This window comes from Neolamprologus multifasciatus, chromosome 16, assembly GCF_963576455.1.
Source record: "Neolamprologus multifasciatus chromosome 16, fNeoMul1.2, whole genome shotgun sequence".
Taxonomy (NCBI): Eukaryota; Metazoa; Chordata; class Actinopteri; order Cichliformes; family Cichlidae; genus Neolamprologus; species Neolamprologus multifasciatus.
In genome coordinates this window covers 3,797,729-3,816,784 of record NC_140454.1, presented here as the reverse complement: position 1 = coordinate 3,816,784, position 19,056 = coordinate 3,797,729, and the positions used below count along the sequence as shown (strand labels likewise).

The 19,056-nt window shown below is 43.5% G+C and overlaps 1 protein-coding gene across 10 annotated transcripts; it reads left to right on the top strand.

Annotated features, from left to right (window-relative positions):
* Nucleotides 1-2,091: 2,091 nt before the first annotated feature.
* ankrd50l (ankyrin repeat domain 50-like) lies at nucleotides 2,092-19,044 on the top strand. Of its 10 annotated transcripts, XM_085135943.1 has the most exons (7): nucleotides 2,092-2,298; nucleotides 2,407-2,659; nucleotides 5,197-5,272; nucleotides 6,195-6,996; nucleotides 13,123-13,340; nucleotides 14,206-17,770; nucleotides 18,289-19,044. In XM_085135943.1, the coding sequence occupies exons 4-6, from the start codon at nucleotides 6,548-6,550 to the stop codon at nucleotides 17,757-17,759; spliced, it is 4,221 nt and encodes a 1,406-aa protein (XP_084992069.1). In that variant the 5' UTR covers nucleotides 2,092-2,298; nucleotides 2,407-2,659; nucleotides 5,197-5,272; nucleotides 6,195-6,547; the 3' UTR covers nucleotides 17,760-17,770; nucleotides 18,289-19,044. The 10 variants fall into 10 exon arrangements, with proteins under 10 accessions (XP_084992069.1, XP_084992075.1, XP_084992071.1 ...); XM_085135949.1 differs by lacking the exon at nucleotides 2,407-2,659 and having other exon boundaries at nucleotides 6,342-6,996; XM_085135945.1 differs by lacking the exon at nucleotides 2,407-2,659 and having other exon boundaries at nucleotides 6,200-6,996.
* Nucleotides 19,045-19,056: the final 12 nt, after the last annotated feature.

The following is a 19,056-nucleotide window of genomic DNA, read 5'->3' as shown; positions in this document are numbered from 1 at the left end:
GCAGTAAACAAAGTTCCTCCTCAATTCAACTCGTATGTGGTTTATTTCTCATCAAAGTTCTCCATCTTTTTTTTTTTTCATTCTTATGTGATTGAAATTAATGAACAAATGCACTGCTGAGGCGCAACTGTCAATTTCCTACATCACATAAGAAGTCAGACCACTGCAGAATAAAATGTAAAAGGATAGGCAAATATTGTCATATATGAAATTATTTTAGCTTTTTTTTTTTCACCTCTTATGTTAGTTTTATATTTTTAAAACTTTTTTGAATTCTACCTGTCCATTTTATTAACTGTTTATCCAACTTGGCGTCACAGAGGCTACCTAGTCTATCCCAGCTCTAACAGGGAAACTATATGTACACAGTAAAGACATTACCAGGCCATCACAGGGCTAACATGGAGAAACAGACAACATTCACACACTTTAGAATCGCCATTTAACCAAATAAGCACTTTTAATTTTGCCAAGTCATTCACTCATTCAGCAGCCCTTATTTTTGGTCATGTGACTCTGCTAACCAATGTGATGATACTTTTAAGAAAGCAAACCCAAGTGTTGTTACTAACCATGGCTTGGCTTATTTACCGCACGTTGGCCAGCTGCCTCATACAGATTGCGGATGTCAGCACACTCTGTAATATGAATGTAGGGAAAGCAGGTGGTCCAGGTGCTGTTCCAGGATGAGGAATTAACTGAGGAATTCATAATGAATGAATGCACCGTCCACACCTCCTGTAAGACATCCACTAGTGTTGTTCTCAGTCTGTGATAACATGTTTGCCAGTTGCTCAAACAGCAAAAATCATGAAATGTCTGGAGGGACTGGTCCTCAGAGACTTTATGGATTCTCTCCAACCTACTGTGGACTCACATCAGTAGTAAAACTGATGATATCATTTGCATCACCCTCCATGCTCTTTAGCACCACCCGGACAGCAAGGAACAAACTCGTGTCTGTTTTTTGTGTGGATTACAGCTCAGCATCTAAAGCAGGATTTCCTACAAGAAATCATATCTATGTCTATGGATACAAGACTTTAAGTCAGGCAAGATGGGCCTCCACTGCTCCTCAAGTCTCTCAGTCAGCACAGGTGTCCCACAAGACTGTTTGGTCTGCACACAATCTGCAACACACATGTTTCATTTATTATTCTACTGTAAAACTTTCTCAGACAAATGTAATATTTTGTAAGAGTACTAACACTCACACATAGTGTTGTTCCATCCCATTTTAACGTCATTTAAGCTTACCGGATTGGAACTGTGTGCGAACCTGTTTCTGTGAGTGAGTGTGTTCATTTCATTTTATTAGTCGATGACGATAAAGTAATTCTGAATTTCTAAAAGCTGAGCAAACTCTAAAATCTGCTGATCAATATTGTGATGTGTCGTCATCATGTAATTACAACAAATAGCCACCAGGGGTCTGTAGAACTCAGTGACTGACTTCTGCGCAACAGGAATAAAAGGGATAAAAATATTTCTTTACAGTCCTGAAGTGAATTCAAATTAGGAGGTCACATACAACAAAAACGATGATGATGATGCATTTTTACTGAATATGTCTTTAGTTCTTTTCCATAGCTCTTTCACATATTTTATACTTATATGTGTGTAGACTCTATGTTTAAACATAATTATGTGCATTATATTTCATTTTGCAAACTTGCTAAATCTTTTTTTGAAAATGATTTTTGGTATTTAATTTTATTATTATACGTATGTGTTAGAATGTGAACAATCGGCTAACAAGGTGAAAAGGTCACTTCTCATCTCACTGTGAGTTCAGCTGTGATTATGGGACCGTTTACCGGATCTCTTGGCTTAAAGCAGAGTCTGTGTGCTTTGGAGCAAACACGTCACTCACAGGTCACTTTAAAAACCAGCTCATCTTATTGCAAGAAAGATGTTTTTTAAAATGAAAGGCCCAGTTTCTATTATTGTCAGTGAATGTGCAGTTTCAATAAAATAAAATAAAATAAGCAATCAAATTCGACGGTTTACGCTCTCTTTGCTTTATCTTTAGATTTTTTTTTATTTCTCTTAACTATGTTGAGCATAAGTAGTAAAATCTGTTGTCCAGTCTAAATTGGTGCCCTCAAAACACTGTTTAAGGAGTAAGGAAGGAATGACCGTCCTTTAAATGTAACGCCCAGTAGGATTAAGTTCACCTTTAAGGTGATGGTATGAAGAATTGTTGGAGACACGTGATTAAAATCCGGTGAAGTGCTGTGGGGCTGTGGGAGTGTGAGCCTCTGAGCGGCAGACGGAGAAGAGCAGCGTTCGTGGCAGGTAAGATCACGCTGTGTGCGTTTACAAGTCAGATGCGGTGTCCTGCTGCACAGGAGGGAGATATTTTTCTCTGTGAGCTTTGACTAAAAACAGCCTTTCCGCGAACAGATTTGTGCTCGTATTTTGAATGGCGACGACTATTCCGACTGATGAAGCAGTTTGACACATTATCACGGGATATTTTTGGTCACACCTGCGCGAGAATCGTCCTGCATTTGGTGTGGGAGCAGGCACGCTGACAACCTGTGGATTCCAGCAGCGACACAAACGCGCCCAGAGTGCTTGCAGCTGATCATCTGTGTGCCGTGCACGCTGGGTAATTGTGGGAATTTGTGATCCGCTGATAAAGAATCGTCTGAAGGTATTTGCAGATAATGACCTTGTGACGTTGATTAACATGATCTAATAATCATTTTCAAGAAAAAATTACATTTTTTGTTCGATTAATTGGTGACTGTAAATTGGCTATGCACACGCGAAGTGCTTGAAGTGTATAGAATAAAACACTGCATGAATTTATAGTTTTTGTGAAAATGTGGCTTGTACGACCAGAAAAAAGGCGCTGTGTAAATGCATGTGCATTACAGTTGCAGCAAACTCTGCTTCTTGCGTCTTTTGTTAAGAAATGTGGAAGGAGCGAATCAGGAAACAGCCTTGTCATTTATCCATCTCTCTTTTTGTGAACCCTATAGTAGCACCGATATGCACCAGTATAGTCTAATGTTCCACTGGAACTCTACTGGAGAGGCGAAACGTCATTCTGGAGAAAAATGATTCCCTCAGCTGATGTTTTGATGATGCTGCGTCTGAAGCTTTGTCCACATATCAAGCGAATTGCTTGCTGTGTGTGGATTTCTTTTGAAGGGGACACTGGTTGCTGTGGTGGACGTTGTAGGCACTTCTGCACAGATGACCATCTTGCATATTCCCCACTCCGTCTTCTGCTCTTAACTTGGTCCCCACTGCAGTTATTTCACCTGTGATCTCTTTAAGTCACTTTCATGCTCAGTCTCATCCTGTATGTGCACCGCTTAACAGTAAACAGCAACATTAGAATCACATCTTACTCAATCAGCCATTTGTGTACGCAGTGTCCTGTGCATGGAGGTCCTGTCATCATGGACACTCAAAAGTGCTCATAATGGCACAACAGAGCTACTGGTTTGCCTCACTGTTGGTTTAAGGGGTTTCCTTTAATGTACAGTTAAAATGTTATAAAATGAGTGTTTGTCTCAACCCCAAAAATCTAGTATCGATCGGTCTGGCTCCACTTTTTAATTTCTGGTACAGCAGCTGGAGTTGGGCTGTCTTTTCTTGGCCCTGTTTTAGTCATAACACAAAGCACAGCAGCTCGCTTCATTTCTGTACTGAACGTGTCGATGTTTTTGGTGTTTTCTTCAAACCTTCAGCTCCGGAGCAAATAACCACATTGCTCAGACTTCCAAACAAATGCTGTAAGTTGTACGCACACATTTTTTTTTTCAGTTTTCTTGTGGGAGTCAGAGGGCGTAAGAGAAGGAAAAAAATCTTAATGGAATGGTGTGCAACCTATTTGCTGGTTGCTTAGCAACTTCATTCGGTGCATTCACATGCACTTTAGGTTCACAATGCATGAGAAACCGGGTTACTGTAATTGGAGCATGGAGTTAGAGGTACCTTATTTTCTGGGTGTTTGCTTCTGGTGCCTGAAAAGTCATCTTCAGTAGTGACAGATGATCGTATTCCTAAATAATTCCAACCTCTTTCAGTCTGAATAACTTTTGATTCCGTGAATGTTTAACTTTTTCTAACTGAATACATAAATGAATAAATTAGGCATGGTAGGGAATCTGGCTTTATTTGACTTCTACTTAGACAGCTTGCTGTTGAAGGCCTCAGCTTTGGGTTCTGCACCAGTATCTGCTCAGGCTGCATAGCAGGTCCAAAGGGCTTCGTTAGTAACCGCAAGTAATGACAAGAATGTAGACAACTTCTCTGCTTGGTGCCAAGTTTGCTCATTACTGTCATCAGTGTGCTGCTAAAACAGCACAACTCTCATTCTCTAGTTGATTTTCAGTATTTGGCACTTGTCAGCCGACGGTGCAGCATATGTGTCATCCACCTATAGGAGGGTATTCCTTGCCTGAGAAAACATGCAGACTAAAAGTTGCACAGGTTAGGAACGTCGGCTGGTGGCTCCTAGCTTCCTTTGCGCTTTGAATTACGCTGTCAGCAGGCTGGCGTGCTGTCGATGATATGCACAGCAGCAGGGTCTTTCAAGTGTTAAATCACAGTCTCATCTGTCAGATTCAGCTTCCTGTAGCTGATGCTTGATTAGTCACTGACTTGAAATGAAGAACAGCATGCACGCTCAACATCATCATCATCATCATCACCACGCCGAGTTTATCTCAGAGGCCCGTCGCATTCTTTGTCCGAATTCTTCAAAGATCTTCATGAGAACCAGACTCATCTTTTTACTGCCTTTTTGTGATACTTTACACTTTTTTGTCCAATCAGAAGAACTTAAAGTATGTATTGGCAGTTTGCATGTAGAAGCTTTTTTTTTCTTCTCTTCATTCTCTCATATGTGAAAAATGGATATGTGTGACATGTGCTTGGTGTCATATAGGCTCAAAAATCCAACCATTCAGCTTTTCAGTGTTTGCCTCACAGCAGGAAAAATGTGGAATGTTGTGTGATGGCTTTTAAAAACAGCAGATAACATAATCATACATACAGGAGCTCTCAAAAGGTGCTTTTAATTGATTTAATTGCACAGAAAATAAAGAGGTTAGTGTCCCTCCAGCATATTTCATTTTCTCCAGGTTTCTCCATCATGATTGGCTACCACAAAATAGAAACTAAACTTGATTTGCTGATCCTCTTTTTTTTTTCTTTTTTTTTTTTTAAATGTAGGGTGTAACGCCGGTCCAGGAAACGCCAGAGTGTGTTTGACCGAAGAAGATGCCGCCCCTCTTTAATGAAAGTACAGGTAGGAGAAGTGAGCTGCTAAACGTGTAATAATTCAGAAAGGTTCAGAGGACTCTGTTTGATTTGTTTATGTTTTCCAGTTTGCATGTGCCCTCATCACACTTTAATTAAAAACCAGATTTTAATCAGCAAAGTGGCAAAATTAGCAGTGTTGTGATTGGTGTTACTGCTGAAACGCTTCCCATAAATAACAGAAAACAAAGGATATGTCATTATATTTTCTCGGTGAGTGAGCTGTTTTGCTCTAGATCAGCAGTCAAAATATCAAACACATCCGCTTTATAATGATATAAGGAGGATAAAATGTTTGGCACTCTTGCCTAGTAAATGATTTATGACTAATTAATTAACTCAAAGTGAGTCAGAACAAAAGAAAGTGAAATTCGAGGCTCGTGTTTTGATGCCAGCAGCACAACTTACCTTGACACAAAACTTTAGTGCTGTAGTCTGGCAGATACCTTTCCTACGGCTGACGGAGTGTCCTGCGATTGAACCTTGACCCCAGGTAACTCCTCCCACCTGTCAGCTGTAGAGTGGCTTATGATCACACGAGTCCTCCCCCTCACCACTCCTCTACCTTGGTGTTCACCCGTGCATGCCCGGACATGCTGTGAAACACTGAGAGAGGGTGGAGACAAAAAAAACAAAACAAGAAAAACCGGAAGGCGAGAGCGAGAGAGAGATGTGGGGGGTTGAGGGAAGGCAAAGATCCGTGGGTGTGGGTAAAGGAAAAACAATGTCATGCTAAAGCTGCAGTTTTGGGTCGATTCTCAAAAAAGAAGCAGGACAGAAAGTGAGAGAAGAGGGGAAACTGGCTGTAATTGGAGCACACGGAGGGCGACTCAGACAGGGGAGGGGGTGAGATACATGCTGTCATTGACTCATTCCTCATTTCCTTCTCCCTCTTTCTTGATATCTGACAGAGCAGCTCCATGATCCCCCACGAGAAGCACGGTGAACTGTAGCGTTTCAGACTCGGCGACACAAAGATCAAGACGTTGAGAGAGAATGAAGAGGTGCACCTTTCCTCACTTAACCTTTTTCTGACTCTTTTTTTTTTTTTTTGCCAGCCTTACACCTCAGGACCTACGGGAGATAATAATAGGCGATAATAATAGCCTGATGCAACACTTTTCAGAAACTGACAAGCTAAAGAAATATCCAGTTATCTCCTAGAGCTGTCACACACACACCGGCTGCAGCTGTACCACAAAAAGGAGTGGAGTTAGTCACCGAGTATGGGATGTGACATTCACAGTGCTAAGTTGTCCCCTGGATGTCAGGACCCCAGGAACAAATGAGCAGCAGTGGATTTGGCAGCAGCTCCAGCTTGCTTCGGGGCCGGCGTTTTTATTGCCGGGAATGGGCCCTGGACAAGCTGCGTCGCTGCCTGGACGCCCGCTCGGGGCCCGGGCAAGCTCCGGGGATCCTGGTAACGGGGGGACCTGGTGCTGGGAAGACAGCTCTGTGCACCGAGGTGGTGTCCCCCACCTCAAAGGCAGGGCTGGCAGTTGGGTTGGCACAGCGTTGCCTTGCGGCCCACTTCTGCCAGAGGGAGGACCAGACGAGTACAGTGCTGTGGAGGTTCGTCCTGGGCTTGGTGGAACAGCTGAGGGCCTCTCCTCTCCTCTCTCCAGGGTACGAAGAGCTCCTTAACAGCCCGTCTGTATCCTCTGCCCTGGAGCCTCTCACGTGTCAAAGAGACCCTAATGAGACCTTCAAGAGGTTTGTACCGTGTTTCTTTTTTTCTTTGTTTTGGTGTCCTACAAAAAGTCAGCGCTTCCATCTTTTGAGATCAGTTTTGTTGAAACACATCAGTGGGAAATTTCCCATTTCTTCTAAATGAAAGGGAAAAGAAAGTTGCCTGAAACCCATCCAGGTGCTCAGCGTGTATGTGCACGTTCAAGGGTATGGCTCATGCCCAGCTCATCACAGCAGAATTTATGTGGGGGTCTGTAAATCATGACGCTGATGATGAAAGCCGGAGCAAAGTTGCGACTTTGTGCGTGGCAAAAGCAGTTTATCAGATTCCAAAATCAACGAAAACAGGCTGACGGAGTCCTGGCACTGCAGCTCGGTGCTGTTGTATAAGTGGCCTGTTTGAGTATTTAGTTTTAAATGTAGCTGTTAACAGATCGTGTATTATGATGTTATCTGTTTACTGTCAACCTGCTGATGACCCATTTTGTGTTTTGTTAACATGATGATCTTAACTTTATGCAACACGGAAGCTATGAAATTCAATCCGTGACCATCCGGTTATCTGACAGCATCTAGGATTCGGGCTGTTATTGTTTGAATCCAGTTCCATGCATTGAAATCTATATAACTTTTTTGTTTGTTTTGTGGCAGAAAGTCTGAAATTTTATTCATTTTATTGCATGAAAGATTAAAGTAGTGAGCTAAACATCATTTCCAACACTTGTTGAGTTGCCAGAGTTGGTATGAGCTCCTGTAATTGGGGGAAGGACTAGCAGAGTTAGTTGTGGACATCTCACAAAGCCAACTTACCTTCGACCTTTTAATTCAATTCAATTCAATTTTATTTATATAGCGCCAAATCACAACAAAAGTCGCCTCAAGGCGCTTCATAGATACAGAGAAAAACCCAACAATCATATGACCCCCTATGAGCAGCACTTTGGCGACAGTGGGAAGGAAAACCTCCCTTTTAACAGGAAGAAACCTCCAACAGAACCAGGCTCAGGGAGGGGCGGGGCCATCTGCTGTGATTGGTTGGGGTGAGAAAAGGAAGACAGGATAAAGACATGCTGTGGAAGAGAGACAGAGGTTAATAACAGATATGATTCAATGCAGAGAGGTCTGTTAACACATAGTGAGTGAGAAAGGTGACTGGAAAGGAAAAACTCAATGCATCATGGGAATCCCCCGGCAGCCTACGTCTATTGCAGCATAACTAAGGGAGGATTCAGGGTCACCTGGTCCAGCCCTAACTATATGCTTTAGCAAAAAGGAAAGTTTAAAGCCTAATCTTAAAAGTAGCGATAGTGTCTGTCTCCCGAATCCAAACTGGAAGCTGGACTCGGCTTGGGTTTGAATTCACGGGTTTCCAGTGTTAACACATTTTGCAAAGCTCCCTTTTCATTGTTTGCAGTTCGGTGAAGCTGAAGTTTTTCCCACATCTCCACTTAAGATCACTGAGCTCAAAAACAGAAGTGCCTGTCTGGTATGTCTTCTGAGAGAGGACCACCCTAAAAATCATGATCCAGTAGATAAAAAGTGAGCTGAATAAAGGTTGCTATCATAATGTGCATGTAAAGAGTGAAGCTGCCTCACTCTCAAAACAAAAACAGAGTAAAGCACGAGCAGCTGTTCATGTTGTGGGAAAATGCTCCAGCAGAGCTTAAAGGTTATCTTTATTTTTGTCTAAATAAAGGTGGCTTTCTGCAGGTGTTTAGACTCTCAGCAGGCAGTTAACTGCCTCAGAGTCTGTACATGTAAAGCTGCAGTGAGCGGCGAACAGAAGCCGGGACAGTCGCAGGAAAAGTGTGCAGCAGCCATTCTTCCTCGTCTTATATTTATGTCTCCCCCTCATAATGCCGCCCATTCACAACACACAATGGGGCCTCCAGTGAATGAACGCTGCAGTGTTATTTACAACATAACATCCTTTCAGAGACGGAGGGGGGAGGGAGGGAATTGAAGGGGACAAAGAGGTGAAAAAATGCCTCCGGCTCCCCGGTGACCGTCTCGGCACCGGTCAGCGAGGTCACTCTCCTCTCTGAGACTCCTCACTTTGCCGGTGTGTTTGCTTCGCGGTGAGTCGGAGCGCTTCTGCACTCCTCCTCTGTTTGCTCTCCTCTGGTGTGAAGTGCTGAGCTGAATTCCACATTCCCCTCAGGCTGGCTCGCAGCCGGCAGCTGTTTGTGTTGGGGGGGCTCTTTTGAGAGAAGGTGGCTGCGAGTGAAGCTCCGCTGTGTCGGGACACCCATGGACAAATTGAAGAAACGTGGATTTGAATTGGCAGTGAAAGAGATGGAAAATAAGCCTGTGTGTCGTGCAGTGCTCCCTCTCTCTGGGTCTGTTCGCTAAACTGGTCTCTTAGATTGATTTTAATCCGAGCCATAGAAACAACTGTTCAATACTGGGTCGTGCCCTTTTTGGTGTTCGCGCTAACCTAAGTGCCAAGATGGGAAAATGTATAATTTCAGACACACGAGCCGACGGTTCACTCAGTCACTGGCAGTGTTGGGGAGTAACGGAATACATGTATCGCCGTTACGTATTTAAAATACAAAATATGAGTAACTCTATTCCGTTACAGTTACCGTTTAAAAATGTGGTATTTAGAATACAGTTACTTTGTTGAAATAAATGGATTACACGGCGGTACTTCCCTGTTTCATATTGTCGCGGGTCAGGCCTGTTTGGGTTTTGTTTGACAGCTACGTTCTGTTGTTCCAGGCGGCAGCGTTACGGTTGCCATGGTTACAGGGTGACGCTCTCTCTCTGCGTGTTTCCTGGGTGAGAGAGCGCCTGTTGTTGTTGTTGTGCTAAGCTAATAGGCGGAATGCTACAGGTATAGCTCTAAAGAATGTAGCATCATGGGCAGTGTAGTCCGTGCTGCAGGGAGAATGGACTGCCATACACGTTATGTGTCTGTGAGCGAGGGAGGGAGAAAAAGGAAAAGTACGAGCTGTCATCGAGCAAAAACGGGAGCTGGAAGCATGTAAATATAATAATAACCACTGCAGCCAAGAAGAGAGCCTGACGAGCCCAGTTGTAAGTAAGCTATTAAGACTCGACTGTACACCGTGTTCGTGTTTTCCTCCAAAAACAATAAGTTCTGTTGGAGCAGCCTTTCAACGCCTCTCTCTGTCTCTGCTAGCAAAGTTGACCCAGACAACAAAGTAAAGCTAGTTTTCAGCTACGAGCCAGAACCCACCGTATTAGCCAGAGGTCCCTTTACTACGGTTCGGAGCCGCGGACCTTCAGTAACAGTAATAAATCACAGCAATAGTACATTCATGTAGTTGTAAACAGCATGATAATATATTAAGTAATCCAAAGTATTCAGAATACGTTACTCTCATTGAGTAACGTAACGGAATACGTTACAGAATACATTTTGGGGCATGTATTCTGTATTCTGTAATGGAATACATTTTAAAAGTAACCTTCCCAACACTGGTCACTGGACACTTGTGGCTATGCTAGCTTCTTGGGAGACACATAATCTGATGACAAAGTGCTACAAACTGCCGCTGGACTTCCCATGACAGCAGTAATGACGGGTCACAGCAGGACAAATGGGCGGCTTGTAGTGAAGCTCTTTCTAAGTAAGCTCAGTAATAGGTAGTGAATTGTGTTGAACATCTTTCATATCAGTTCGAGTAAAGCCACCATACTTTAAAGTGCACATAGCTGCAATGTCCTGTGTGTGCAAGAAAATATATTAAAAGTATACAATACAAATACAGTTGTCTACAGGATTTATTCAACTAGATCACCCATGTTAAATGACTGTGTCACCTGAATGAAAGAATTACCCTTCCTCCTCACGTCAGAGTGTTGGCCCACTGAGGGAGTGTTGTTTTAATCAGATAACTAAAAGCGCGCAGTGCTATGATAAGCTTGTCATAACCTAGCTGAAATCGACACTCAGAGCAGGATGTCGCTCTTCTTTTTACTGCGTAATATACTTGATAATAAAGGTCGAGTCTATTATCTGGTTAGCTAAGTCTTGAAATATTAGTGACCTCAAGACATTGCAAAAGACCTTTTGTAAGCAGCTTTGATGATTCATCAAATAAAGCCACAATCTCACAAAAGTACCAGTGGCCGCTCCCAGCCTATCAAATCTGAGGATTTGCTTCCTTTTATTAATTTAAACCCTACTCACGAAAAGCTAATTGATTTCAAAATAACAGATACATTAACTGATCATATAAACTTGGGAACAGTTTGGGGTATGGTGCCATTTGTTACAGAACATGCATATAATCCTGTTTTAGTGTCTCATCCATGCATGAGATAACTATTAGGCTTATCGCTCGCCAAAGTCTAATCGTTATAGAGATGACTAATTTTTTATATATATATTTAAAGTAGTGAAACTTCTCCTCCCACTCCTTATTATGTACATATGAATCCAGAGCTGATTAATTCTTGACCCCTGAGTGTAAGCAGTTAGTGACCCAGCTTACTTTTGATTGTTTAAGTCTGAGTGAAACTCTTTTGAGGTAGTTTTTTAAAAAAAAATATAATGTTGAATATGTGACATTATTTTGAGATTAAAGTTTTTCTCCTTGACTTTTTTCTTCTAAAACAAACAAACAAAAAAAGACAACAACTGTTAAATCCATTAGATGAAAACCTGTTCGGCCTCTAATGGTACCTGGACCTTGTGGTCATTTTTAAACACAGACATTAACACTAATGACAACTCACATGCAAACCCACACCCTGTGTTTGTTGCAGGATAAGGCATTTTTGCCAGCTGTAAAGCTCTTCTGAAAACTAGCGCCGTGCAATGCAAATCGTGGCATCGATCGGATACCAAGTAATTCCAAGTAGTGTTGCAGATAATAGCGCTGATGCTTTAAATTTATAAAGCCAGCTTATGTAGGGAAGAGCAGTGTGTCATGACCTATGAGGTGAATTTAAGCACCTTTAGGCGACTGTTGTGATTTGGTGCTATAAAAATAAAACTGAATTGAATAATCATATATTTGCAAATTCTGAACACATTTTATAACGACTAAATCACCGGACTACATGCTGAACTTGGATGGAAACAAAATATTGATCCTCTTGTGCTAGTATCAATCTGATACCAATACCAGTTCTGGTATTGATTCGATATTGGTATTGTGCTATCGATATTTGGAAATTTCAATGATCCCTCTAGGGGTGTCACTTTTTTCCCAGGTGAGAAGCTTTGCTATAATACTGCTGCTGACCTGCACCCATGACAAGTGCAGCTTCTCCAAATGTTGTTTTCTTTTTTCTCCTGCACCACTGTGACTGGACATCAGGGTCAAGAAGTTCAGTGGTGTCTTTGCCGTGCATCCATCATAATAATATCACATAATAATAATTATTATTATGTGAAAAGAATTGCCAGTTTGATAGAGAGTGTGTGAAAGAGATCAGGGTGGAGCTGGAAATTCACATGTTCCATTAACCTGAGTCACCATCAGATCGCAGCAGGGTGTGGGTGCTGACCGCAGTGATTAAAAGGCAGTGACGCTGCTATTTTAGCTTTAGCCAAGTTTGTAATTGTTTTATGGTTTCGCAGCTTGTTCCGGTGTTTAATGAAAGTGTGGGGTGCGGGGCTAAATTGCTGTTTAGTTCTCTTGATTACAGTTTGATATCTGTGTTAACAGGTTAACATGAGAGTCGGCTTTAATTTTACTGCAGAAGCATCTGATAGCAGTTGACTCTTGTTTACCCACTTGTAGTTTGGATTTGACCTAAATTACTGCGAAAGTGTAAATGTAATTGCTTAGTTTGCCTGACATTTGCTTCCTTTTTTTTATCGAGTTCTTTTTCAAAGGCTGAATGAAACTGATTATGACTCCAGTACTACTGAAGAGTCAACATATGCAAAACAGTGAAAAACTTCCATAAAATGCAGCAAAAAACTAAACTAAACTCCACACTTTAAATAAAGATTCCTGAAGTCGCAGCAAAGTCTGACTGTCACTCCCAGTGACTCACACTGACAATGTGTGAAAGATCTAATCTGCTTTGTTGGCACAAACGAGTGTTCGCAATGTTACTTTTCTTTTTTAACTCTATTATCAACCCACCAATCCTGCTGTTATTACATTGTCTTAAGTGTAATGTCTTGCACTGTGTGTCTGCCTCCTCCTCGCACGTCCTTAGAGCAGTGTTGGAACCCCTGTCGGACCTTCCTCCTCCTGCCCAGACTCTGATGATGGTTATAGACTCTCTGGACGTAGAATATGGACCAAGGGAAGGAGTTAGGAAGAGTGGCTCCATTGCAGAGCTTTTAGCCTGCAGTCAACACCTGCTGCCCAGCTGGTTGCTGCTCGTCTGTTCGGTCCGCCGCCAAAACAAGGCCCTGTGCAAGATGTTCTCAAGTATGTACATACTTCTCTTATAAGATTATGCAATATATTACAAGATTGTAAATGCGATCAGTTGGGTGTTCAGGGTGTGGCCATGATTGTGCAGTGAAATCACTATTTTTGTCATCTAAAAATGCACTGACGAACACTGATCAAGTAGTTTAATTGGCTGTTCACTGCAATACAGTAAACAAACAAGAATTTTCAAAATTTCTATTGAGGTGCTACTTAGGTCTGTGAAGGTTCTCAGTCATCCAGCTCATCGTAGAAGCTCGGAAAGAAAAGCTTCTGGACTCTTTTAAGTTGCTTGAAGATGTTTCACCTCTCATCCAAGAAGCTTCTTCAGTTCTAGGGTCAAACGGCGGAGAGTCCCAGATTTAGGTCCTGTGGGAGTTTCCCCCCCAAGAGAGACAATGGTCCCCCTAATGCTCCTCTACCTAATCACACGAGCCAAGGTGTGAAGACAGGTGTCGGTCACAATCAGGTGAAACGTGAAACGTCTTCAGCAACTTAAAGAAGTCCAGACGCTTTTCTTTCCAAGCTCCTTAGACCAGGTGCTACTTAGCTTAGCACCTCAGGCAACACCCTAACATGGTTTTATTTGCTAAGCACATTCTCCATTTTGCCACATTAAAAGTGGAACTTTATACCAAATCATCCAGGACTTAGATAAATTGTTAGCTGGAGGTCTACCATCACACTAGAACAACCTGGCATGGAGTTTTCAAAATAAGAAGCAAAAAAAACAAAGCATCACATAAGACTGAAAAAATGCAAAAACCTAAAAAAAACTGTAGATAGAATCCATGAGGAATATAAAAAACTTTATTGAAGATTTAAAAAAAAAAACCCAAACAACTGTCCTATCTGTTTGTAGGTTTTCGTAAACTCTGTCTGGATGATCTGCGGAAGCCTCCAGCAGTCCGTGACGTACAGCAGTACATCCTCTGTCGTCTGGATGAAGAAGCGGTGCTTCGTCGACAGCTCACCCCTGATACCGCTGATATGCTGAATCTTCTGCACATCAAAAGTGGCGGCTGCTTTCTTTTTCTTCAGCGTGTTCTGGACGGTGTGGCAGCTTCGCTGGTGGGTCTGCGAGAGATCCGGGACATCCCCGGGACTCTCAACGGACTCTACCTTTGGCTGTGCCAGAGATTGTTCCCCCGCGGGCGCTTCATCTACGTAAGGCCTCTCCTCAATGCCCTCTTGGCTGCCCCGAGGCCCCTAACACCCCAGCAGCTATTCATGGCAGTCTGGACTCAGGACACCTTATTAAGTCTTCAGGACTTTGAGAACAAACTCCAAACCCTCTCTGCACTCCTAATCGATGGAACCGGAGGCACCAAACTAATTTTTCATGCAAGCTTTACAGAGTGGCTGACAGATGTTAAGTACTGCACACAGAAATATCTGTGTAGCAGAACAGAAGGTCATAGCATGCTTGCATCATCTCTGACTCTACAGGGACCTAACCTTGACGTTGAGGAAACTTGCCAGCTGGCCACACACTTAATTTGCTCAGGGCACCATAAAGATAAACCTGCATTTTTGGCACTGTGGATGCTGTGGGCAGGTGTACGTGCTCTTAACCCCACCTGCAGTAAAGCACTTGCCACATCCTTAGCTCAGCTTCCTGTTTCAGTGAGTCAGGATGTTGCTCAATTGCTGATGAGAAGTGGACTAGTCTCTCGAACCTTTTTTTCTGGAGCAGACTCAAGTGATGCAATGCATAGTGTAGGTAAAGAAGGAATTAGTGTGCAACAGACACTTGAAAGGGAGACGTCTATAAAGGACCTGCTTGCCAGTGGCATGTCTGTAAACCAGCCTGGTTCTACAGATGGACAGACTCTGCTTGCTAGTGCAGCCCACGAGGGATCTGCAAATTTAGCTAAGCTTCTCCTCTCACATGGCTCTGATCCACTGATCAGTGATCATCAGGGTCAAACGCCACTGACTTTAGCCTCCAGGCAGGGTCACGTCAAAGTGTTGTCTGAACTCCTGGAATGGGCCAAGAGCCAGGACCAAAAAACTGCAGTACGGATGATGGAGCATGTTGACAATGAAGGATGGACAGCGTTGCGCTCTGCAGCTTGGGGTGGACACGCTGAGGCTGTCCATCTACTGCTGGATGCAGGAGCAGATGTAGATGGATGTGACAGCGAGGGCCGAACTGCTCTCAGAGCTGCTGCATGGGGCGGTCATGATGAAATTGTTCTCACATTGCTGGACTATGGGGCTCAAGTTGACAAAGCTGATAGCAAGGACCGCACGCCACTTATCGCAGCTGCCTATATGGGACATCATGAAGCAGTGGCAATGTTGTTGGACCACAATGCACGAGTTGATTTGGCTGATGGAGATGGACGCACTGCTCTGTCAGTTGCAGCTGTCTGTGTCCCTACAGCAGCAGGCGTCAAAGGTTTTGGAGAGGTAGCAAGTCTGTTACTGGAGCGTGGAGCAGATCCAGGGCACAGAGACCATGATGGAATGACACCGCTTCTTCTTGCATCCTATGAGGGCCATGAAGATGTAGTCGAGCTTTTGTTAGAAGCTGGTGCTGACGTAGATGAAACTGCTGGACCTGACGGCAGTGTGCCTGCTGCTGCTGCTGTTACTCCCCTCCTGGCAGCAGCAGCAATGGGACACATGAAGACCGTGTCACGGCTGCTTTTCTGGGGAGCGGCTGTGGATGCCATTGATTGTGAAGGCAGGACGGCGCTGTGTCTAGCAGCAGCCAGAGGGAGCATAGAGGTTGTGCGTACATTGCTGGACCGAGGCCTGGATGAGAACCATAAAGATGATCTTGGCTGGACTCCATTGCACGCTGCTGCGTGTGAAGGACATCGTGCAATTTGTGCCATTTTGACAGAAGAAGGCAGCATGGCACGAGTTGGAGAGATGGACATCGAGGGACGCACTCCCCTTATACTAGCTGCCCAAGAAGGCCATTGGAGCACTGCCAAACTTCTATTAGACAGATGGTCTCCCATTGACCACAGGGCCTATGATGGGCATTCTGCCTTGAGTGCTGCACTCCTGGAGGGCAATGCTGATGTTGCAGAGCTGCTTATGAAACGAGGGGCTGATACTGATGTCCGGGATGCAGAAGGGCGTCCTTTGCTCTACCTCCTAGTATTGGAGGGTCGCCTGGATATGGCTACTCTCCTAATTGAGAAAGGGGGTGTTCCTCTGGAGTCCAGAGACTCTGAGGGCCGTACAGCGCTTCATGTGGCTTCCTGGCAAGGATTTGTAGAGATTGTAGACCTACTTTTAAGACATGGGGCAAATCCCAATGCACAAGATGCAGAGGGGAGACCACCAATACATTCAGTGGCTTGGACAGGACACGCTAAAGTAGGACATCGCCTCCTAGAAGCCAGTGGCATCAATATAAACCTTGCTTGCCATCAGGGGGCAACAGCTCTGAGCATTGCTGCCCAGGAGGGACATGCTAACATCGTTGCAATGCTTCTAGAAAGAGGCTCAAATCCCAATCACATGGATAAATATGGCCGCAGTCCGGTCAAAGTGGCTGGGAAACATGGACACTATAACATTGTCAGGATGTTGGAGAGCTATGGAGCCAAGCCATATCTAGGTGTGTTGCCTAACTCTAGTACTGTATCCCCTTCAAAATCCAACATGATCTCATCTTTAGGAATCTCAGAAAGTAGTGGAGGTGAAGTAACTGCTGCAACCTCATCGTCCTCGGTTTCTTCTCCAGGATCCACTGCAGAACGATTCCACTCCATGCAGAGCTCCCAAACCTCATCGACCTGCCACTCACTGGCCACGGTGCAGACGGTGCCAGCTGACAGCCTCAGCTTTATACAGCAGATCCAACAGCACTCGCTGCCCCGCAGTCGTAGCCGTAATTCCACCCTCCCTCCACCAGGGGGCTCGGGCATAGGCAGTCTCCACGGAAGCAGTAAGAGGCAACCCAAAGGCAGCCCTCCCCCTACTGTGTGCACAGTCACTGCCATGGTGCATAATTATGAATTGCCTCAGAAAGGCCTATCATCTGGACTTGAATATCATGACAAAATAAACAAACAAAGCTCAAATTTAATAAAAACAGAGAGGACTAATTACACAGGTGGTAAATGGAACTCTGTAATGGCTTCACTTGGGATAATGCCAGGACAGGACCAACCGCTAGGTGCTAAAAACCGAGAGAACGCTCCTCTCGGATACCCGTACAGGCTTCAGAACCCACTTCAAGAGGAAACTTGGGATTCGAAACCCCAGAAGAACATTTTGTCGCCGGTTTGCTACAGCTTTTCCCCCGTCCCACCCTGTAGTGCCTTGCCAGATGATGTAATGGTCACTATGACAACCACAGACCCACAGCTTAATCTCAAACGGGCCATCAAACTGCAGTTTGAGGGTCCCACCAGTGTAGCCTTACACAAGAGAGAGACGCCTCTGTGACTGGTACTCAAGTAAGTTGCCTAAGTTAGCACTGACTAGATTTTCTTCACAACCTTTTTACTGTAAGTGGCTCAGTGATGCAAATAATTCAACTGTCAGCAGCAAAAGTGCAAACATAGTAACTTTGTCAAACCAAATCCCCAAATTCATTTTAGTTCAAGGGTTTCCAGTGAGAATAAAATTGACAGGATCAAGTCTTTGATAGGTGACGTGGTTAATTAGATAAATTAGATGGTGAGACTGTTATTTTGAAGTCCTTTTATCAATCTGTTTTCTTATTTAATTCAGGATTGTAGGGGTCCTGGAGCCTATCCCAGCTGTTACTGGGCGGGAGGTCGAGCACACCCTGGACAGTTTAACAGTTGATCACTGAGCTAACAGACAGCCATTCATACCCAGATTCAAAAGTTTAAAAATTACTAATTGATCTAAAGTAATTAAGTGGAGAGAACCACACACTTACACTGCACAGCACTTATTTCCCCTTTCTTTTTTTATTCAAATGCTAATGGTTTTGTCTTTCTTTTAGGTGGAGATGGCAGTTTTTTTGGCAGTGATTCACTGGGTTCAAATGAGAGGAAATCATTCCTTTTTTCAGCATCCTTTCAGAAAACCAGAGGAAGAAGAGACTGAATGACATTAAAGCCTTTGTTTCTTTTTTGTTTTACCTGTTGTGTGGGAGGAGCAGAGCACATCCTTACAGACAAAATCATGTAAAGCATGACTTGGATGTTATTTTTCTATGATAGCATACTTTTGATCGGCACCGGTCTGACAAAAATACCTTTTTACTATTTTATTTTTATTTATTTTACCCCGTAGAGCCATTATAGAGTAATGGTTGAGTTTTTTTTTTGTTTGTTTGTTTTTTAAGCAGTCATGTTCAAGAGCTTTAAGCTTGTGGCCTTGACCTTTTAGGGAAGCCTTTGGTTTTTGCTATAAACTGGCCTACATCCCCCATAATTATTCCATAGCTGTCAACCAAAAATAATTTTCAGAGAAACAAGCCTACCAGAGCCTGACCTACTGCTGGTTTATGATACAGTGCTAACCCTAAAACGCCGCCAAGTTTGCTAATGCAACTTGGCTCACTGACAGTGTGTCTGTGAGCAGGCAGGAAGGAAAATGAAAACTGGACAATAAAAACTGAGGGTGGATGTGGGAGGGCTGTTAATTCCAAACGTGTATGTGGCCTAAAATGTTTTGTTTTTATTCATTTTTTTTTCATCAATATTTAATTACATAAATTAAAATGGCAAGTGGTGCTATAAAATGTTCTGTGTGGTTCTTCATGTGT

Bases quoted from the DNA above. Each gene is read 5' to 3' on its own strand.
- ankrd50l (XM_085135949.1), top strand. From the start codon at position 6,548: ATGTCAGGACCCCAGGAACAAATGAGCAGCAGTGGATTTGGCAGCAGC. The intron at 6,997-13,122 runs GTTTGTACCGTG...GCACGTCCTTAG, and splicing joins CCTAATGAGACCTTCAAGAG to AGCAGTGTTGGAACCCCTGT. The intron at 13,341-14,205 runs GTATGTACATAC...ATCTGTTTGTAG, and splicing joins CCTGTGCAAGATGTTCTCAA to GTTTTCGTAAACTCTGTCTG.